The sequence below is a fragment of the Dermacentor silvarum genome, chromosome 3 (genome assembly GCF_013339745.2).
Source record: "Dermacentor silvarum isolate Dsil-2018 chromosome 3, BIME_Dsil_1.4, whole genome shotgun sequence".
Taxonomy (NCBI): Eukaryota; Metazoa; Arthropoda; class Arachnida; order Ixodida; family Ixodidae; genus Dermacentor; species Dermacentor silvarum.
In genome coordinates, this window is record NC_051156.1 from 230,556,557 (window position 1) to 230,579,623 (window position 23,067).

Here is a 23,067-nt window from a genome sequence, read left to right on the forward strand (position 1 = left end):
GCTCTCGCTCCCCATCCTACAACTCGTACCGCAAGTGAGTTTGCGTATTGTGGCACACAGCTCTTGAAAAGGAGGAAGCTCGGGGCCAACTGTCTGATGAAAGCACAATTTTAATTTAGGAACTCTCGCTCCCCATCCTACAACTCGTACCGCAAGTGAGTTTGCGTATTGTGGCACACAGCTCTTGAAAAGGAGGAAGCTCGGGGCCAACTGTCTGATGAAAGCACAATTTTAATTTAGGAACTCTCGCTCCCCATCCTACAACTCGTACCGCAAGTGAGTTTGCGTATTGTGGCACACAGCTCTTGAAAAGGAGGAAGCTCGGGGCCAACTGTCTGATGAAAGCACAATTTTAATTTAGGAACTCTCGCTCCCCATCCTACAACTCGTACCGCAAGTGAGTTTGCGTATTGTGGCACACAGCTCTTGAAAAGGAGGAAGCTCGGGGCCAACTGTCTGATGAAAGCACAATTTTAATTTAGGAACTCTCGCTCCCCATCCTACAACTCGTACCGCAAGTGAGTTTGCGTATTGTGGCACACAGCTCTTGAAAAGGAGGAAGCTCGGGGCCAACTGTCTGATGAAAGCACAATTTTAATTTAGGAACTCTCGCTCCCCATCCTACAACTCGTACCGCAAGTGAGTTTGCGTATTGTGGCACACAGCTCTTGAAAAGGAGGAAGCTCGGGGCCAACTGTCTGATGAAAGCACAATTTTAATTTAGGAACTCTCGCTCCCCATCCTACAACTCGTACCGCAAGTGAGTTTGCGTATTGTGGCACACAGCTCTTGAAAAGGAGGAAGCTCGGGGCCAACTGTCTGATGAAAGCACAATTTTAATTTAGGAACTCTCGCTCCCCATCCTACAACTCGTACCGCAAGTGAGTTTGCGTATTGTGGCACACAGCTCTTGAAAAGGAGGAAGCTCGGGGCCAACTGTCTGATGAAAGCACAATTTTAATTTAGGAACTCTCGCTCCCCATCCTACAACTCGTACCGCAAGTGAGTTTGCGTATTGTGGCACACAGCTCTTGAAAAGGAGGAAGCTCGGGGCCAACTGTCTGATGAAAGCACAATTTTAATTTAGGAACTCTCGCTCCCCATCCTACAACTCGTACCGCAAGTGAGTTTGCGTATTGTGGCACACAGCTCTTGAAAAGGAGGAAGCTCGGGGCCAACTGTCTGATGAAAGCACAATTTTAATTTAGGAACTCTCGCTCCCCATCCTACAACTCGTACCGCAAGTGAGTTTGCGTATTGTGGCACACAGCTCTTGAAAAGGAGGAAGCTCGGGGCCAACTGTCTGATGAAAGCACAATTTTAATTTAGGAACTCTCGCTCCCCATCCTACAACTCGTACCGCAAGTGAGTTTGCGTATTGTGGCACACAGCTCTTGAAAAGGAGGAAGCTCGGGGCCAACTGTCTGATGAAAGCACAATTTTAATTTAGGAACTCTCGCTCCCCATCCTACAACTCGTACCGCAAGTGAGTTTGCGTATTGTGGCACACAGCTCTTGAAAAGGAGGAAGCTCGGGGCCAACTGTCTGATGAAAGCACAATTTTAATTTAGGAGCTCTCGCTCCCCATCCTACAACTCGTACCGCAAGTGAGTTTGCGTATTGTGGCACACAGCTCTTGAAAAGGAGGAAGCTCGGGGCCAACTGTCTGATGAAAGCACAATTTTAATTTAGGAACTCTCGCTCCCCATCCTACAACTCGTACCGCAAGTGAGTTTGCGTATTGTGGCACACAGCTCTTGAAAAGGAGGAAGCTCGGGGCCAACTGTCTGATGAAAGCACAATTTTAATTTAGGAGCTCTCGCTCCCCATCCTACAACTCGTACCGCAAGTGAGTTTGCGTATTGTGGCACACAGCTCTTGAAAAGGAGGAAGCTCGGGGCCAACTGTCTGATGAAAGCACAATTTTAATTTAGGAACTCTCGCTCCCCATCCTACAACTCGTACCGCAAGTGAGTTTGCGTATTGTGGCACACAGCTCTTGAAAAGGAGGAAGCTCGGGGCCAACTGTCTGATGAAAGCACAATTTTAATTTAGGAACTCTCGCTCCCCATCCTACAACTCGTACCGCAAGTGAGTTTGCGTATTGTGGCACACAGCTCTTGAAAAGGAGGAAGCTCGGGGCCAACTGTCTGATGAAAGCACAATTTTAATTTAGGAACTCTCGCTCCCCATCCTACAACTCGTACCGCAAGTGAGTTTGCGTATTGTGGCACACAGCTCTTGAAAAGGAGGAAGCTCGGGGCCAACTGTCTGATGAAAGCACAATTTTAATTTAGGAGCTCTCGCTCCCCATCCTACAACTCGTACCGCAAGTGAGTTTGCGTATTGTGGCACACAGCTCTTGAAAAGGAGGAAGCTCGGGGCCAACTGTCTGATGAAAGCACAATTTTAATTTAGGAACTCTCGCTCCCCATCCTACAACTCGTACCGCAAGTGAGTTTGCGTATTGTGGCACACAGCTCTTGAAAAGGAGGAAGCTCGGGGCCAACTGTCTGATGAAAGCACAATTTTAATTTAGGAGCTCTCGCTCCCCATCCTACAACTCGTACCGCAAGTGAGTTTGCGTATTGTGGCACACAGCTCTTGAAAAGGAGGAAGCTCGGGGCCAACTGTCTGATGAAAGCACAATTTTAATTTAGGAACTCTCGCTCCCCATCCTACAACTCGTACCGCAAGTGAGTTTGCGTATTGTGGCACACAGCTCTTGAAAAGGAGGAAGCTCGGGGCCAACTGTCTGATGAAAGCACAATTTTAATTTAGGAGCTCTCGCTCCCCATCCTACAACTCGTACCGCAAGTGAGTTTGCGTATTGTGGCACACAGCTCTTGAAAAGGAGGAAGCTCGGGGCCAACTGTCTGATGAAAGCACAATTTTAATTTAGGAACTCTCGCTCCCCATCCTACAACTCGTACCGCAAGTGAGTTTGCGTATTGTGGCACACAGCTCTTGAAAAGGAGGAAGCTCGGGGCCAACTGTCTGATGAAAGCACAATTTTAATTTAGGAACTCTCGCTCCCCATCCTACAACTCGTACCGCAAGTGAGTTTGCGTATTGTGGCACACAGCTCTTGAAAAGGAGGAAGCTCGGGGCCAACTGTCTGATGAAAGCACAATTTTAATTTAGGAACTCTCGCTCCCCATCCTACAACTCGTACCGCAAGTGAGTTTGCGTATTGTGGCACACAGCTCTTGAAAAGGAGGAAGCTCGGGGCCAACTGTCTGATGAAAGCACAATTTTAATTTAGGAGCTCTCGCTCCCCATCCTACAACTCGTACCGCAAGTGAGTTTGCGTATTGTGGCACACAGCTCTTGAAAAGGAGGAAGCTCGGGGCCAACTGTCTGATGAAAGCACAATTTTAATTTAGGAACTCTCGCTCCCCATCCTACAACTCGTACCGCAAGTGAGTTTGCGTATTGTGGCACACAGCTCTTGAAAAGGAGGAAGCTCGGGGCCAACTGTCTGATGAAAGCACAATTTTAATTTAGGAGCTCTCGCTCCCCATCCTACAACTCGTACCGCAAGTGAGTTTGCGTATTGTGGCACACAGCTCTTGAAAAGGAGGAAGCTCGGGGCCAACTGTCTGATGAAAGCACAATTTTAATTTAGGAACTCTCGCTCCCCATCCTACAACTCGTACCGCAAGTGAGTTTGCGTATTGTGGCACACAGCTCTTGAAAAGGAGGAAGCTCGGGGCCAACTGTCTGATGAAAGCACAATTTTAATTTAGGAGCTCTCGCTCCCCATCCTACAACTCGTACCGCAAGTGAGTTTGCGTATTGTGGCACACAGCTCTTGAAAAGGAGGAAGCTCGGGGCCAACTGTCTGATGAAAGCACAATTTTAATTTAGGAACTCTCGCTCCCCATCCTACAACTCGTACCGCAAGTGAGTTTGCGTATTGTGGCACACAGCTCTTGAAAAGGAGGAAGCTCGGGGCCAACTGTCTGATGAAAGCACAATTTTAATTTAGGAACTCTCGCTCCCCATCCTACAACTCGTACCGCAAGTGAGTTTGCGTATTGTGGCACACAGCTCTTGAAAAGGAGGAAGCTCGGGGCCAACTGTCTGATGAAAGCACAATTTTAATTTAGGAACTCTCGCTCCCCATCCTACAACTCGTACCGCAAGTGAGTTTGCGTATTGTGGCACACAGCTCTTGAAAAGGAGGAAGCTCGGGGCCAACTGTCTGATGAAAGCACAATTTTAATTTAGGAACTCTCGCTCCCCATCCTACAACTCGTACCGCAAGTGAGTTTGCGTATTGTGGCACACAGCTCTTGAAAAGGAGGAAGCTCGGGGCCAACTGTCTGATGAAAGCACAATTTTAATTTAGGAACTCTCGCTCCCCATCCTACAACTCGTACCGCAAGTGAGTTTGCGTATTGTGGCACACAGCTCTTGAAAAGGAGGAAGCTCGGGGCCAACTGTCTGATGAAAGCACAATTTTAATTTAGGAACTCTCGCTCCCCATCCTACAACTCGTACCGCAAGTGAGTTTGCGTATTGTGGCACACAGCTCTTGAAAAGGAGGAAGCTCGGGGCCAACTGTCTGATGAAAGCACAATTTTAATTTAGGAGCTCTCGCTCCCCATCCTACAACTCGTACCGCAAGTGAGTTTGCGTATTGTGGCACACAGCTCTTGAAAAGGAGGAAGCTCGGGGCCAACTGTCTGATGAAAGCACAATTTTAATTTAGGAACTCTCGCTCCCCATCCTACAACTCGTACCGCAAGTGAGTTTGCGTATTGTGGCACACAGCTCTTGAAAAGGAGGAAGCTCGGGGCCAACTGTCTGATGAAAGCACAATTTTAATTTAGGAGCTCTCGCTCCCCATCCTACAACTCGTACCGCAAGTGAGTTTGCGTATTGTGGCACACAGCTCTTGAAAAGGAGGAAGCTCGGGGCCAACTGTCTGATGAAAGCACAATTTTAATTTAGGAAGCTCTCGCTCCCCATCCTACAACTCGTACCGCAAGTGAGTTTGCGTATTGTGGCACACAGCTCTTGAAAAGGAGGAAGCTCGGGGCCAACTGTCTGATGAAAGCACAATTTTAATTTAGGAACTCTCGCTCCCCATCCTACAACTCGTACCGCAAGTGAGTTTGCGTATTGTGGCACACAGCTCTTGAAAAGGAGGAAGCTCGGGGCCAACTGTCTGATGAAAGCACAATTTTAATTTAGGAACTCTCGCTCCCCATCCTACAACTCGTACCGCAAGTGAGTTTGCGTATTGTGGCACACAGCTCTTGAAAAGGAGGAAGCTCGGGGCCAACTGTCTGATGAAAGCACAATTTTAATTTAGGAGCTCTCGCTCCCCATCCTACAACTCGTACCGCAAGTGAGTTTGCGTATTGTGGCACACAGCTCTTGAAAAGGAGGAAGCTCGGGGCCAACTGTCTGATGAAAGCACAATTTTAATTTAGGAACTCTCGCTCCCCATCCTACAACTCGTACCGCAAGTGAGTTTGCGTATTGTGGCACACAGCTCTTGAAAAGGAGGAAGCTCGGGGCCAACTGTCTGATGAAAGCACAATTTTAATTTAGGAACTCTCGCTCCCCATCCTACAACTCGTACCGCAAGTGAGTTTGCGTATTGTGGCACACAGCTCTTGAAAAGGAGGAAGCTCGGGGCCAACTGTCTGATGAAAGCACAATTTTAATTTAGGAACTCTCGCTCCCCATCCTACAACTCGTACCGCAAGTGAGTTTGCGTATTGTGGCACACAGCTCTTGAAAAGGAGGAAGCTCGGGGCCAACTGTCTGATGAAAGCACAATTTTAATTTAGGAAGCTCTCGCTCCCCATCCTACAACTCGTACCGCAAGTGAGTTTGCGTATTGTGGCACACAGCTCTTGAAAAGGAGGAAGCTCGGGGCCAACTGTCTGATGAAAGCACAATTTTAATTTAGGAGCTCTCGCTCCCCATCCTACAACTCGTACCGCAAGTGAGTTTGCGTATTGTGGCACACAGCTCTTGAAAAGGAGGAAGCTCGGGGCCAACTGTCTGATGAAAGCACAATTTTAATTTAGGAACTCTCGCTCCCCATCCTACAACTCGTACCGCAAGTGAGTTTGCGTATTGTGGCACACAGCTCTTGAAAAGGAGGAAGCTCGGGGCCAACTGTCTGATGAAAGCACAATTTTAATTTAGGAGCTCTCGCTCCCCATCCTACAACTCGTACCGCAAGTGAGTTTGCGTATTGTGGCACACAGCTCTTGAAAAGGAGGAAGCTCGGGGCCAACTGTCTGATGAAAGCACAATTTTAATTTAGGAACTCTCGCTCCCCATCCTACAACTCGTACCGCAAGTGAGTTTGCGTATTGTGGCACACAGCTCTTGAAAAGGAGGAAGCTCGGGGCCAACTGTCTGATGAAAGCACAATTTTAATTTAGGAAGCTCTCGCTCCCCATCCTACAACTCGTACCGCAAGTGAGTTTGCGTATTGTGGCACACAGCTCTTGAAAAGGAGGAAGCTCGGGGCCAACTGTCTGATGAAAGCACAATTTTAATTTAGGAACTCTCGCTCCCCATCCTACAACTCGTACCGCAAGTGAGTTTGCGTATTGTGGCACACAGCTCTTGAAAAGGAGGAAGCTCGGGGCCAACTGTCTGATGAAAGCACAATTTTAATTTAGGAACTCTCGCTCCCCATCCTACAACTCGTACCGCAAGTGAGTTTGCGTATTGTGGCACACAGCTCTTGAAAAGGAGGAAGCTCGGGGCCTAACTGTCTGATGAAAGCACAATTTTAATTTAGGAACTCTCGCTCCCCATCCTACAACTCGTACCGCAAGTGAGTTTGCGTATTGTGGCACACAGCTCTTGAAAAGGAGGAAGCTCGGGGCCAACTGTCTGATGAAAGCACAATTTTAATTTAGGAACTCTCGCTCCCCATCCTACAACTCGTACCGCAAGTGAGTTTGCGTATTGTGGCACACAGCTCTTGAAAAGGAGGAAGCTCGGGGCCAACTGTCTGATGAAAGCACAATTTTAATTTAGGAGCTCTCGCTCCCCATCCTACAACTCGTACCGCAAGTGAGTTTGCGTATTGTGGCACACAGCTCTTGAAAAGGAGGAAGCTCGGGGCCAACTGTCTGATGAAAGCACAATTTTAATTTAGGAACTCTCGCTCCCCATCCTACAACTCGTACCGCAAGTGAGTTTGCGTATTGTGGCACACAGCTCTTGAAAAGGAGGAAGCTCGGGGCCAACTGTCTGATGAAAGCACAATTTTAATTTAGGAGCTCTCGCTCCCCATCCTACAACTCGTACCGCAAGTGAGTTTGCGTATTGTGGCACACAGCTCTTGAAAAGGAGGAAGCTCGGGGCCAACTGTCTGATGAAAGCACAATTTTAATTTAGGAACTCTCGCTCCCCATCCTACAACTCGTACCGCAAGTGAGTTTGCGTATTGTGGCACACAGCTCTTGAAAAGGAGGAAGCTCGGGGCCAACTGTCTGATGAAAGCACAATTTTAATTTAGGAACTCTCGCTCCCCATCCTACAACTCGTACCGCAAGTGAGTTTGCGTATTGTGGCACACAGCTCTTGAAAAGGAGGAAGCTCGGGGCCAACTGTCTGATGAAAGCACAATTTTAATTTAGGAACTCTCGCTCCCCATCCTACAACTCGTACCGCAAGTGAGTTTGCGTATTGTGGCACACAGCTCTTGAAAGGAGGAAGCTCGGGGCCAACTGTCTGATGAAAGCACAATTTTAATTTAGGAAGCTCTCGCTCCCCATCCTACAACTCGTACCGCAAGTGAGTTTGCGTATTGTGGCACACAGCTCTTGAAAAGGAGGAAGCTCGGGGCCAACTGTCTGATGAAAGCACAATTTTAATTTAGGAGCTCTCGCTCCCCATCCTACAACTCGTACCGCAAGTGAGTTTGCGTATTGTGGCACACAGCTCTTGAAAAGGAGGAAGCTCGGGGCCAACTGTCTGATGAAAGCACAATTTTAATTTAGGAACTCTCGCTCCCCATCCTACAACTCGTACCGCAAGTGAGTTTGCGTATTGTGGCACACAGCTCTTGAAAAGGAGGAAGCTCGGGGCTAACTGTCTGATGAAAGCACAATTTTAATTTAGGAACTCTCGCTCCCCATCCTACAACTCGTACCGCAAGTGAGTTTGCGTATTGTGGCACACAGCTCTTGAAAAGGAGGAAGCTCGGGGCCAACTGTCTGATGAAAGCACAATTTTAATTTAGGAGCTCTCGCTCCCCATCCTACAACTCGTACCGCAAGTGAGTTTGCGTATTGTGGCACACAGCTCTTGAAAAGGAGGAAGCTCGGGGCCAACTGTCTGATGAAAGCACAATTTTAATTTAGGAGCTCTCGCTCCCCATCCTACAACTCGTACCGCAAGTGAGTTTGCGTATTGTGGCACACAGCTCTTGAAAAGGAGGAAGCTCGGGGCCAACTGTCTGATGAAAGCACAATTTTAATTTAGGAACTCTCGCTCCCCATCCTACAACTCGTACCGCAAGTGAGTTTGCGTATTGTGGCACACAGCTCTTGAAAAGGAGGAAGCTCGGGGCCAACTGTCTGATGAAAGCACAATTTTAATTTAGGAACTCTCGCTCCCCATCCTACAACTCGTACCGCAAGTGAGTTTGCGTATTGTGGCACACAGCTCTTGAAAAGGAGGAAGCTCGGGGCTAACTGTCTGATGAAAGCACAATTTTAATTTAGGAACTCTCGCTCCCCATCCTACAACTCGTACCGCAAGTGAGTTTGCGTATTGTGGCACACAGCTCTTGAAAAGGAGGAAGCTCGGGGCCAACTGTCTGATGAAAGCACAATTTTAATTTAGGAGCTCTCGCTCCCCATCCTACAACTCGTACCGCAAGTGAGTTTGCGTATTGTGGCACACAGCTCTTGAAAAGGAGGAAGCTCGGGGCCAACTGTCTGATGAAAGCACAATTTTAATTTAGGAACTCTCGCTCCCCATCCTACAACTCGTACCGCAAGTGAGTTTGCGTATTGTGGCACACAGCTCTTGAAAAGGAGGAAGCTCGGGGCCAACTGTCTGATGAAAGCACAATTTTAATTTAGGAGCTCTCGCTCCCCATCCTACAACTCGTACCGCAAGTGAGTTTGCGTATTGTGGCACACAGCTCTTGAAAAGGAGGAAGCTCGGGGCCAACTGTCTGATGAAAGCACAATTTTAATTTAGGAACTCTCGCTCCCCATCCTACAACTCGTACCGCAAGTGAGTTTGCGTATTGTGGCACACAGCTCTTGAAAAGGAGGAAGCTCGGGGCCAACTGTCTGATGAAAGCACAATTTTAATTTAGGAGCTCTCGCTCCCCATCCTACAACTCGTACCGCAAGTGAGTTTGCGTATTGTGGCACACAGCTCTTGAAAAGGAGGAAGCTCGGGGCCAACTGTCTGATGAAAGCACAATTTTAATTTAGGAACTCGCATTTCTTTTGTAAAAGTTCCTGAAAATTGCCTTGGTAACTTCACAACTTTACACCAAAAACTGATATAATTCTGTGATCTTTTAGAGCGTTTGAAGCAGGCAAATATGATGTACACTTGAACCTCGTTGCAACGAAGTTGAAGGGAAGCCGAAATTACTTGGTTATATTCATTACTTTGTTTAGAACGACTAATGCCATTTAGTGTAGTACAGTAACTTATAACATTATTCAAGTACCACGAAAATTCTGTTGTTATAACCAATCATTCTTATAAGCGGGTTGCATGAAAAATATAGAGGGATGGCAGAGCTGTTGTGCAGAAGCCCTCCCCAGCACCTTCCTCCGGCCGGCTGCTGATTGTGTTGACTGTTTAACTCCGCTTGCTCCGATCACGTGTAACAAGCCACGGCTGTCGACGTTCAAAAATGGCTCTGCTATAACAACTGCAAAGAGGAGTCACAGGCGGCAAGTGACATCCAAGCTCCGCCGAGGCATCGCTTTGGTGGCCTCATAAGGTGCCTTTTAAAAAATGAGATGGTTGCCGCGGCAGCCTTTCAGCTTGAGAAATCCAGAACACTGGGGTGAGATCGCCGCAAGTATCTCGCCACGTACTTCTCACTGGCTTGCACAAGAAAACCTCATGTCCGTCAGCCTTGCTTGCTTTACGCGAGGCTTGCCCAAGGTATCCAGGTGCTCCACGTAGTGCAGCGTCGCGAGATCAAAGCCCCGGAGGGACTGAATCATCTGCAGGGCCACCAGTGAGGACAACGTACCGCATCATCACTGCCATCGTCGCTGTTGCTGTTGCTATTCGCGTTCGTGAAGATCGCCTCATCGGTTAGAAGTTCTGATGTTTCTGATGTGTCATCCAGAGGTAGAAACTCTTCGAGGCCTGAAGCGTCTTTTTTGACTATGGACCTAATTTCAGGCATCACTTCGTCGGTGGGAGCTTCACAGGCTTCGTGCAAGTCACTGCTGCCTCAGACAAAGCACGCTTTCCTAATACAGTTCTGCACTGTAGAAGCGCTTGCTTCGAACCACGCACCAAGGATAAATTGTACAGCCATCAATAGATTGATCTTCAAGTCTGGTTGCTCCCTGCTTGTCCGCGTGGCCATGTCCATCAATTCCATTCAGGACTTGTTCAGGATGCGGCAACGATACACGACCTTAAAATTGGCGATCACGCCAGTGTCCATGGGCTGCAAGCCTGCCGTGGGTTCGGCAGCAGGAGAAAACTTCCACACTCGAGAGCTCGGGCATGGAGTGGTGGGCACTACAATTATCTAGGATGAACGCCACCTTCCTCTTAGATTGGACGACACGATGAAACTCCAAGAGCCACTCACAAAAAAGTTCTCGCGTTGTCCATGCCTTGCTGTTGTAACGGTAGCATACCAGTATCCTGACAGCACCGCAGAAGCAGCGGGAAGCTTTTGATATCCCAATGACAAATGTGGCACGCTTGTTGCTCCCGTCCATGTTGGTGCACAAAATCACAGTGAGGCAGAGCTTGCTGTTTTTGCCGCCCTTGCACGTGTCTCCTTTGAGTGCATGCGTCTTGGACGGCAACATCTGGAAGAGCAGTCCTGTTTCGTCACCATTAAATACATCGGTGTCAACGTAGTTGTCAAGGATGATATCCTCCACCCACTTCTGCTTTGCCTCCATGTCAAGTGTAGCTCCCTCACTGGTGACGGCTTTGTAAACAGTGCCGCGCCTCTCTTTGAAGCGCTGTACCCAGCCGCCACCTGGCTGGAAGTCCACATTGTTGATTAGTAGGGTAAACTGCTTTGCCTTTGGGGAATTAGCACTGTGACGGGCAAGTTCATGACATGGGCACTGAGAAACCACACGTAGAGGGCCTCTTCCACTTCCTTATAGGCACCTGGTCAAACGCGTTTGCACCCGTTGTTTACCAAGCGCATTTCTTTGTCGAACTTCTCTGCCGAGCAGATGATTGTCGACACTGTCGGTTGCGATAGTCCATACTTCTTCACCAAGTCACACACTTTTTTACCATCTTTGTAGTCCTTCACGGTACTGCACTTCGTTTCCAAATCTATAGCAGTGCGCTTTCTGTTCACTGGCAACGTCATGCATTGCCGATGATCAGTGGTCGGATCAGCCATCTTCCGTTTCGGCGGCGAGTCTAACGAGACGGAGAAACCACGTGGCCAGGAACAACTTTGACGCACCCAACAAAGACGAGCACGAGCAACTTACCGTAAAATACTGTAAAAGCGCCCAGTTTCTCATAAGTGCCCTGTATTAACATTTCCAAAACTTCAGAATTCTGAAAATTATATGTTAAGCGCCCACCCCCTCCAAGGCGCCAGCACCAACCGAAATATTCACCCCGCCGCGGTCGCTCTAGGTGCCATGATGGACATATTCGCTTCCCTGCAGTGTAAAGGGAAAGACCAATGGGGGTGAAGATAATGTAGAGTGACAATGAACAGTTCTTGAAAGAAAGCCCAGTGGTCGCAGAGGTTTTGTGAGACACATTTTGATAAAGCGTTGTGTGTCTGGGCTGAGTTCATGAGGAAGGGATAGAAGACTCCTAAAGGGAACTTCCGGAAGCCTTCACGCCAAGACATGCTAAACTTTGTGTCTACAGCTTGGGCTGCTGTGTCTGAAGAAATGGTCACGCAATCCTTCAAGGTGTGTGAGAGTGTCACATTATATACTATCAGTGGTACTATCAGAATAGGATCAGTGGTACTTGCATAACGGACTTGCAGGCACCGGAGAGCCCGTGGCCTGTTCAAGTCATGCGAGTGTCAGTGACGAATGCATTGACCTCCTATTCTGCACCCCCACTTGAAAGAGTCGTTCGCTGGGTTCAGTGACGATGAGTAGCCACTAGTGTACCCCATCATTTACCATTTGAAAATCAACCTGCTTTCTCCGATTCCGTAGCCACCGTAGTCCTGCCTCGGCATGCGTCAGTGTCTCGGGCTGCAACAGCTCGCGCAATGCTTTGCCTTTCGTAGATGTTAACTACAGTTCAGTTTAATAAGTATTTTGATACGTTTTGCCGGTTAGTATGTTTTTTCTTGCATTTTTTCCCCATGACATATGAATGAGGCTGCACTGTATACTATATCATTGATAATTTGCTTGACATGGATGAAAGTGTGGTTATTGATTTCAAGGACAGCACAGAATCGGATGCCGAAGCTTCAAAAGATGACGATGCTAACTTTCAGCCACTGTAATTAGCAGCACAGGCTACTTATGTATCTGTGAGCAGTAGCATGGTGTCACTTGTAATAAACAGAACAGTCGTGGAGAAAATCTCCTCCTCAGTTGGAAGTATTAAACCAGGTGTTATGTGAAACGCAGCCGTGACAAGTTACACCACAGTGCTTGCTATTCGCTTGTGCAATGACACAAGGTAAGAAAACCATGAGGCAAACAGTTTTGGAATGTTAGTTAGGGTAAATAAAAAAATCTGCACCTTTGGCTGATGTGGCGAAGATTTATGTAGCACTGATGTGACTGTTAGTTTGAAAATGTGTCAAAAAGCATTGACTGGATGCGAAGGTATCTCTTCAGCTACAGTAAAAGCTCGTTAATTCAAATTTCTCGGGGACGCCCAATGAGTTCGAATTAAACCGAAATTCGAACTAACGAAATTCATTGAAAAAACAGCAGGAATTGAGACCGGGTTGTTGAAAAATCACTCAAAATATTTACTTGCGAAAATAATCCGTGATCACTGTCTGTTTCTCTTCTTTGAATGCGATCGCCATAGCCTTGTTTTCCAACGCGCGAACGTGGCAGAAAGCATCCTCTGCGTCTTCCTCGAAGCTGAAGAATAGATGCGCGACACGCATAGCCTCCATTAGTTCCAAAGCTGAGGGCCGCGTGGGTGCATCATCCTCTTCGTCATCCGCACCTACATCGACGACGGGCGCTTCTCCACCAGTCACCTGCGCGATGATATCATCGTCGGTGATTGTGCCGCAGACCGCTGCACAGCGATCTGCATCGACATAGTCGTCGAAGGTCACGTCCTCCAGCGCATCCCGCAATCCGGCAGGAATGACCACGGCCTCGCGCTCGTCGGGCTCGCAAGCTGTGCCCTCATTGGTCACACAAAAGCCACTGTGGCGGAAGCAATTGGCAACAGTTGTTGCCGTGACCTGATCTCAGGCCCGCACCAACATATGCAAGGCCATGAGCAGCGTCACATCGTAGCGACACGGCACCGAACGACTTCGTAGCTCTGACGTACACGAGGCCTAGCGACTGAATGTGCGGCACACAAAGGACACGGAGACTACGCAGACACATCTGGCACGAACCACCACACGATGCGAAGAGCGAGCGCAATGACGACAGTGACGCCGCTGCGCTCGCGTCATCTATCGTTGAGCCTTGAAAGCTTGCGGCGGCAGTATAAAATACCACCACGCAGCGGCGCGCAGTTCGAATTATCGATAGAGGAGCCAATGCGCGCGTGAACTAACGAGTTGGTTAACCCATAGACGCCTATATATTGTGGCCGGACCATGAGCATCAGTTCGAATTAATGAGGTGCGAATTAACGAGCTTTCACTGTACCTCACATTTAATCGGTCTAGATGAGGGTAAAGTTTGCCTTCAGCAGAGCAGTTTCACGCTGGGTTACTGTTTTAGAGAAAAGACAACTGTCCATGGCAGAGGAACACGGTGCTTTCGCATGATCGCGCTCCTATTGCCTGATACTCGCCGTTGCCACCACCACTTTGCTGCCAACATATTGTGAGACAGATTGTACTGTCGAACCCATTAATAACATTATTCAAGTGGCAAGAAAATCAAATTGTTGTAACCAGGTTGCACGAAAAAAGCAGGGAGAACAAACATTCAACATTTAGACAGGAAGAAGTACAGTCACTTATAGCATTAACCATGAACTTTTCTATGTGTTCTATGGTAAAATAAACCACTTACTACAATGTTCCCATGCCAGATTAGTGTCTGTAACAATTAAATCTGGATACTGGCTATCTGTGTCAAAAAGAAAAGCAATCCAGGAAAAAAAAGAAATGCAAGCCACTTCGCCATGGCAGCTTTTGTGTTGCGCATCCCGCATGGCACGTCTTCCTTCCTTCCCTCCGATGTTGCGAGAGAGGGTGGAAGGAGCGAAAGTGGCTCCCTTTTTCTCTAGGCGATGCAAAGGTGACGCCGTGCGAGATGCACAACACAAAGGTGGGTGTGACAAACCAACTTATGTTTTCGTGAATGTTGCGTTCCTTTTGGCTCACACGCTCAGTAGCCGATAATGCGGAATGGGAGCATTATAGTAAGCGGTTTATTTTACCATAGAACACATGCAAAAGTTGACGGTGCATCGACTCTTTATTGCTATAGGTGACATGTTAAAACTGGTATCGTTATAGGTGGGTTCAACTGTGGTTCACAGCATACCCGAAGTGTAACTGAAGCTGTTAATGTTTTGCACAAGTCCTTTTCACAAATTAGTGGTATACAGTTGTCGAAAAGCCACTAGAGTTCTTTTGGTAGGTGCAAATTTCTTTAAAGTACCCACTGATATTGAAGAAAAGAAATTCAAGATCACACCTACATGAGAGAAGCAAGTGACACGGAGTGTGTATTTGCATTGCAAGCCACCTAGCATGAGCAGTATTGTCAGTCGCTTTTGGGAATACAGTGTAGTCCACTTATAACGATACTGCATATAACGGGTCGACTTATGCATTAGGGCTATGAGAAAATAACCCATATATAACAATAGGTTATTCACTGCATATCGGATATAACAATCGAAATTTTGCTTCTGGGCAGCGTTTTTCATGCAGAATAATAGTGAAATTTACGTTCAAAGGTTGCCCTTAATTGAGACAGGGCGAAAGTTTGCCTACGCGAGTTCATATCTGCCGCCATTACCGCCCAGCGCATCCCACCCACGCGCAGATTGCATAGAGTTTCTCACTATATTACCTAGAGGGAAATCTGGCGTTGCTGTGCTGTGGTATGCATGGGAATGCCGGTATATTGTGACTTCAGATTGCCATCGTTCTTGGAGAGCCAGACGCTTTAAAGACACGCCTGGCTAGCTGCGTTACGTCTGTCACTATGATTCATTTCATGCTGAAACAGCACGTATAAAGCTCCTTTAGCTTTATTATTACACAAAAGCATGTTTTGTTTAATTTGAAGGACTTACTATTGGATGTACAATTATATGAAACGTAAAAGGTATCAGCTGGCCGCTAAAGTTTAAGGGCAGACGACAAGATTCTCACTCGCTTTAGAACAACTTGCCGTCTGTTGTTGCTTTTCCTCACTTGATTCTGCATTGTTGAGAGATGTTGAGAGAACTTTATTGAGAGATGTAATATGGGGGAATTAAAGCCTTTTATGCAGATTTTATTTTAAGAATGCGTTATTTGTGTAGCCATATATCCACGTTTTATTTTATGAAGCCTCGCGCAACACCAGCCAACGCAGGCCTCGCAGACACATATCCCGTCATTCCCATGACGGCACAGCACCCTTTAACAAACTCGCATAGACGGTGGCGCCAGATTACCCTCTAGGTGTTATAGTGAGAAACTCTATGGCCGATTGCGACCGAAAGCCACGGAGAGCATCGCGAGTTGGTGCAGCGTGCACAAGATGGCGCCAGCTGCTTCGCGTCCGCGTCCGCGTCGCCGGCGGTCGTGCGAGCGTTTAGAGAAGAGGGGGAAGAAAGTGATAAGCAAGCGGTGCCTGCGATCTCCAATCTTCCTTTCTCTCTCAGCAAGCGCGGAAATGCGCCGCGAAAGCAGCGGGAGGTGCGCCGGCAAAGCGCAAAGCTGTGTCTCTCGAGACGAAGGCGCAAATTTTGCAGGACTTGAAAAAGTACGAGCTTGCACAGTCGATGATATCGACGATTATGAAAACCAGGAGCGCCACGATCATGAAAGCTAGAAGCAGTCCATGCCGATCAACGGAAAAGGTGGGCTTTGTGCGCCAGGACCAAACCCCCATGGGTGAAACTGACATGGTTGAAGCCGCTGACATTATCAAACTCTGGGAGCACGTGGCTACCGACGATGAAATAGGTGGTACTTCGATGGAGGAGTGTCTGATTGCAGATAGTGCTGCCTTGTTGTGCGACGGAGGCAGTGACGACGAGATTGACAATGGCCCTCTTTGACACCAACCCCGATGTTCAACCACAGTGCAATGTCGTCGACCGAGTCGCTTATGGATTTCGTGCACGGTAAATTCTAGCCACTAGTGTTCACGCAGCAGCTCGATGCAATGCACACAGTGGTTGTGAATCCAAAACTTTTTCGAAAGCAAGTGCAGATTTCTGACTATTTCAGCGCGCCTATAACGATTGAGACGCTCTTTAGAGGTATAAATAAACATCTTATTATTCACAGCCTACTTTCTACAATGTCGATTTTTTTATCCCAAGTTCCAAATATTTGGTTAAGAAACTGCAAGGTTTTCTTTTTTTTTTTTTTTTCTTTTTTTGTAAGGGCAGTCCAGAAATAGCGTTGATCGATTAGAACGATCAAATTTTTCGTTCTTGATATCGTTATAAAGTGGACTGCGCTGTACAATCATTTTCGCATGACTAGCAACTGATGCAACAAGGTGTACAACAACCCTCGTGACTTTTGCATGTGCGCCCGTGCTGTGCAGGGCAAGGAGTGTGCAAAGTGCCAGCACAAAAACGATTTTTTGGATGTTGTGAGGACACGTGGTCATTCCATCACTGTAAATAAGTAAGACACATTGCTTGAGAAGAATCGAGTGTGGTGCTTTTCATTCAAGCTGAGATGATCACAGCCCAGATTTTGACATCTGAAGCCATGGTCATTTCAGGAAACTTGTTGGGCTAGTTTTAGACGCAACACACCAAGGAAAAGACAGGCGAAAAAAAAGAGCGTCCTTTCCTTTCGCCTGTCTTTTCCTTGGTGTGTTGCGTCTTTTTGGTGTATGGAGTCATTTCAGGAGCAGCATTATTGCCAGCCAGCCTGTGTTCCTGAGAGTCATTGTCTTTATTTTTTCAGGTATCCCACATTGTTTTCTTGAAAAGTGCCTAGCTGTCACTTGTTTGAGGTGTGGTGAAACAGCGTAAGCAGGGATGTGTGCTTGACCAAGGAACACCCATTGACGAGGTCCCGTACTTGGGAGCCTGCAGTGAAAAGTGCATTGTGCAACCATGCATGGTGTTTCAGACGCGTTCTTGTAGTGGGGGGTACTCAGTACGAAGAGCTTGCACTGGAGTTGCAGGGTCTTATGCTTACTCTGGCATAATTTTCACTCGAAACACTATTCGTGCACAGTTGTCTGATAGTGGCTGGGAAAGCTCATACATGTACATAAATGGTGAGCGTGTGCAGTGCTTCCCGTGCACCACTAGGCAACTCTGAGTGGGTGTTAATTTTGATTGGCCTCTTGCCCTTTTCCCCCACCCGATCGCACATTTCCTTCTGAACAATCAGCAGATCCCCGAGCCCGGAGCACAGGCAGACACGGTCTCGCGAGCGGAGTCGCTCGCGGGACCACTCCTACAGCAGCCGGAGTTACAGCTCGAGGTGAGCTCAGGCTCTTTTTCAGTGCAGGACTAGCTGCGGTGCACAGCGATATAAAAAAACAGCAAAGTGTACATGAACAAACAAAACTTTGGCAGTCTTGAACACATAGGTTACAGGGGCAACAGGGTTCCAGTCTGTGCTTGTAACAGAGTATATCAACTTCGTATGTTGGTGCTACTCGTGCACACATCAACCTCGAAGTGATACGTACCATGGATTAAAAAAAAGTTGACATGTAAACACTGGATAATTGCAGAGCAGTAAATTTGACAAAAATATACGATTACAACAGCTATGATAATAAACCAAAACAAAAACAGTTTTCAGCAGAAGTAAATATACATTCAAGATTCATGACGTAATAGTTCAGCGGAAATCCGCTAGGTGGAGCAATTGCTACATTTGGGTGGATGTCTCAGTAATTCAAGATTCATGGTGAATATTAAAGGCAAGAAATTCATGTCATGTTACAAAGAACAAATACATAATAATAAACCGAAACGAACATACTATTCAGGAATGTAGTGCTAGGCATGCTTTCAAGGTGTACGTGATGTACCTGTTCAGGAGTGAGGAATTTATGCAAAGTGAATATTGGGGAATTTTTTGCGGTCTGTGCATGGAACTATGTGATCGGCAAGGGCATTATACAGCACTGTTGTGCTGTATAATGAAGTGTTCGTAGATGACCGTTTACAACAGCTGTTGTTTGGCTATGGCGAGGAGATACTCTAGATTTAACAGCACATGGCATGATAGTAAATAGAATGAAGCAGGCAGAGGTGTCAGATGGTATGTCGCCATCTTTCACTTGATGAATGCTAGCAGCACGAAAATGTAGTTGCACAAGACAAAGCAGGTCAAACGGTGTGTCCCCCTCTACTAGACAGAGTTTACATGGGTGTGATGTATTTTTCTTATCAAGTGTCTCATTTTTCTTTTTTTTTTCTTGCAATCTTTAAGAGAAATTAATGGGTTTAACAAAAGAAAATATTCTCATAGCACTTAGTAGACGTAAACTTGCCTCACTAAGATTTGTTGACTGAATGCTCAAAAAAATTTTCTTCATACCCATGGTATGAAGCATTCCAACACAAAGGGGTCTGAAAATTCATTTGAATTAAATTGGGCTCGAAATAAAGCCCACTGAATGGAGGACTTGGGCACAGTACAGCATGATGCAATACACATGCACCGTGTTAAAATACACGAGACATGTTGCACACATTTACGCTCACCAATTAATTTTTCAGGTATGGTTGAGGGCACAAAATGTCAAAATATTCTGGTAGTCCAAAAAGCTCTTGACAGTAAAATCGATTGTTTTTCACAACTGCAGCAGCATGGAAAATTCTTTTACAGTATTTTGCTCTACGCTCTACTTCATTGGAAGAATAGTGCCTACTTGCTCTTGATATTCACTGCAGTTTATATACAGGGTGTCCCAGCTATCACACAGCATGATTTAAAGAAAAAGAGGAAAGGCGTTATGCGAAGCCAACCTAGTGCGTATTGTTTCCAGTACAGTGGAGTAGCCACCAGTAATTTTTTGTTACTGAGCTTAAATTAGGTAATTGTAATTAATTATCTAACTCAAGAATTACTGTCCTAATTATCAAAGTGTCAATGAGAAAATTGTAGAGCAACATGAAAAACTCGCGATACAGCTTTCTGTTGCTCAATACGTGCTACATAAATGTGTTTTTCATAGTGTGAAAGGAGCCCGCGAATACACGTAGAATTGCCGTGCGACTGGCCGCTCGAGGCATTTTGCATGTACAGTGGAATCTCGATGATACGATCACGGATAATACGAATTTTTCTATGGTCCCGGCCGAGCCCCATTACTTTGCAACGTGCTAGAGAACGGTTGTTACGAAGCGATTTTTGACCCGTGTCAGTTGATACGAATAAACGCCGCCCCGCTGACGGCCACGAAAGAGAACAGCGCGCAGTCACACGCTTTCTCTTTTGGTACGAAGGCGCGGACGCGGCGCTGGACAGCACAGAGCCTGCGACTGGGCGCGAAGAGTTTGAAGCGTTGGCGCTTTTGTTGCTTTTCCTTTTGTGCTTTTAAGCGCGGCCGCCGCAGCGAGCGAACTGAGCGGCGTAAGAACAGCGCATACAAAGGTCAGAGCCGTGTAGAGAGTGCTTTCAAAATACGGTGTGCGCGATAACACCGACAGCCGGCACAGGCGCAAAGTACAAGAACGCATTTGTTGGCAGATTAGAAGCAGTCCCCCCTCTCTCCCTCCCGCCTTCCCGCTTTGCTCCTTTCGCGTGGGAGATTGCGTCGCCAGTTACCCTTGCGCCCGGTTGCAAGTGGTAAGTGCAAGATACGCACAGCGTCACCCCCCCTTCCCTCCCATACCCCCACGGCCTTTCACGCGACGGAAGTCGCATTTGCTCTTGGCTGTGCGTTCGCTCTCCGTAAAGGCACGTGCCCTCCGCGCGCTTTCAGTCGCACATACGGCACGCGGCGACGATTTTATCGCCCTTGGACTCATGCTCCACGTCTCCGCACCGCCCTCGTTGATCTCCTCTCCCATCGTTGGGCGTACCTCGTTGAGAAGCGTGCTCGCTGCCACCCTTGTCAGCGAGATTTTCCCGCGGAAGCCAGATTATAACCACTATTTCGTCTCACGCGGCTGCACTCTAAGCAGTATGCGTATACATGGAGTTCTATTGGAGGGTAAACGAGAGTTGGAAAAGGCCACGTTGTAGCCAGTTCTGCACTATAAACGGTTACGTTATAAGTGGTCTGTACTCTAAATGCTCTTTACGTGCGTGTGCCTGAGTGAGTTCACCTCTGACTCTTTAATTTAGCTAGATTTAATTGTGTTTCGATGATAACAAATTTCGGCTAATACGAATATTTTTCGTGACCCCGTGAGATTCGTACCATAGAGATTCCACTGTATTTGCAGGCTTCTTTCACGCTCGGAAAAACACCTTTGCAGGTATTTAGCAACAGAAAGCTGTATCGGGTGTTTTTTATGTTGCTCTACAATCTTCTAATTGACACTTTGATAATTAGGAGAGTGCTTCTTCAGTTAGGTAATTACTTACAATTACCTAATTAAATCTCAGTAACAAAAAAATTACTGGCGGCTACTCCACTGCATTGGAAACAATACGCACTAGGTTTGCTTCCCGTAACGCCGTTCCTCTTTTTTTTAATTGTGCTGTGTGATAGCTGGGACACTCTGTATATGGGCAACGTGTGACGGTGGTTGAGGCCGCGGATGCACTTCGCGTTCATCTGTCGCGTGACTCGATGTGATGTGCATTGTTACGAAGTGCAGATATCACGCCTTGACCCCAAAAGTTAATTGGTGACTACCTTGTTCTTGTCCGCTATTCTTTAACTTAGCGCTTATGGATCAGTCTGAAAAAAAGAGCAAGACCCCGTATGGTGTCCGAAGTTCCTTTCGCCATTAAACATTTATTCTATTTGACGAAGATTGAATTATCAAGCAGGTGCAAAAACTTTTTCAGAGACTATTTTTGTGCTCGCAATCTTTGAACAGTGGTCAGCGCACTGCTGGGTCTGCCAGCCATGTGGTCTGGTGCACTGCTGGCAGAAGTGTCATCGGGGTGGTCTACTAGCAAAAAGGAGTTTTAATTACCCGATGTTTTCATACATGACAATACACATGATGGAGACGGGACCATGGCACCATGTTAGACCATGTTGGCCTTTGGCATTCCCCTTGACCCAGTCCCTTGTTCATTTTTTGCGCTAAGCGACCGTATGGTCAACAGTAGGATTATGGCAACAGTTCGAATTGGCTGGAAGTTTTAAATAATGCGACTGCGCTGTATTTAGACATGATTTGGCTCCTCTTTCACCTTTGCTATAGCAAGATTTTACTGTACAACAAACCACACATGGCGCAAGTCATGAGCCCAATCATGATCGGCTGTGTCCTGCAAAGAGAGTATTGAGAGTCAAGGTGAGAAGCAATGCAGACATGGCACATTGCAACAGCAGTGCTGCCCACTCACCTCACCTCGAACAGTGTATAGCTTGCTTTGTCATCACCAGTCACCCTCCTCAGGTGACATGGCCACATGCTTTCTAGGGCACCAATGGCATAGCAAGGTGCTTTGGAGCCTTGCCCTATGGAGGAGAACACAATGCCTGCAACTGTCTTTTGTGTGTAACTGTCCTTTCTTCTGCAATCTAACCGGCTATGTCTAGAATAACTTTGGCTGCTGGAATGTATGCCCATGCTTCTCTTCTGTGCATTGACTTTCTTACTAATACCTTACTAACTAGTATAACATCTAGCTGCTAGTACAGTGGCTACTTTTGCAAACCTATCCTGTAATAGCATGAGTAGTGAACAGCAAGATGTCCCTTCAATGAGGGACAGAAATGTCACTGCAACTGTTTCTTGCTTTCTAACGAGCAGCATTAATGAGCAATGGGGGCCTCCCATGATGCAAGCCTTTTCACCTGCAGGTCTTGCTCGAGGTCTGCGTCGTCTCGCTCGAGGTCATACGCACGTAGTCCCTCCATTCCGCGCCGCAAAGGGTCCCCAAGCTTTCTAGATAAGAGGCGCATAACCAGGTAAATGAATTGAAAATGCACGTGTGTGGGCAGGACTTGCTTTCCCAGGGAGACTAACAAGTGTTGTGCTTGCCGCTGTTGGTCTTGGCCCACATTGGCAGTCTGAGTTCACTGTGCGCAACTGTGGCTGACGACATGTTTGGCAAATGAGAATTTCTGGTATACTTCTTTTTGTTCAATATTACGAAGGTGCAGCCCTTCGTACACTGGGTGACATTTTTATTTTCAAACACAGCAGCGGGCATAGAAAAAGGTGTGAAAAGACTCGAAAAGATGGAGGGGAACAGTTGCAACGATGTGGTGCATTCATAGTGAAACAAAAATCAAGCAAGCAGAATGGAAACAGAATTTTCAGAAGTAAGGTTTAACTGATGCGAAGATGCTTTCTCCACTACTCGTCCCTTCAGCACTCTAGGTGGGCAAATGACTGTTGCAGTCTGCTTGCAAAGTCAATTTTAAAAATGTGCTCTTTAATTACTAGTTCCTTTTT

General features: G+C 47.0%; 1 protein-coding gene across 6 annotated transcripts in view; it reads left to right on the plus strand.

Moving 5' to 3' along the window:
- Positions 1–23,067, plus strand: part of LOC119446851 (serine/arginine repetitive matrix protein 2) — a 186,606-nt gene that overhangs the window by 149,517 nt on the left and 14,022 nt on the right. For 2 of the 6 annotated variants that reach the window (XM_037711418.2, XM_049664954.1), the window contains 2 exons: positions 17,909–18,001; positions 22,470–22,577. The exons of 1 other annotated variant lie outside the window; for it this stretch is intronic. In XM_037711418.2, coding sequence (XP_037567346.1) covers positions 17,909–18,001; positions 22,470–22,577 — 201 coding nt within the window. The remainder of the gene's footprint in view (positions 1–17,908; positions 18,002–22,469; positions 22,578–23,067) is intronic. 3 more of the 6 variants (XM_049664951.1, XM_049664953.1, XM_049664952.1) reach the window with 3 other exon arrangements.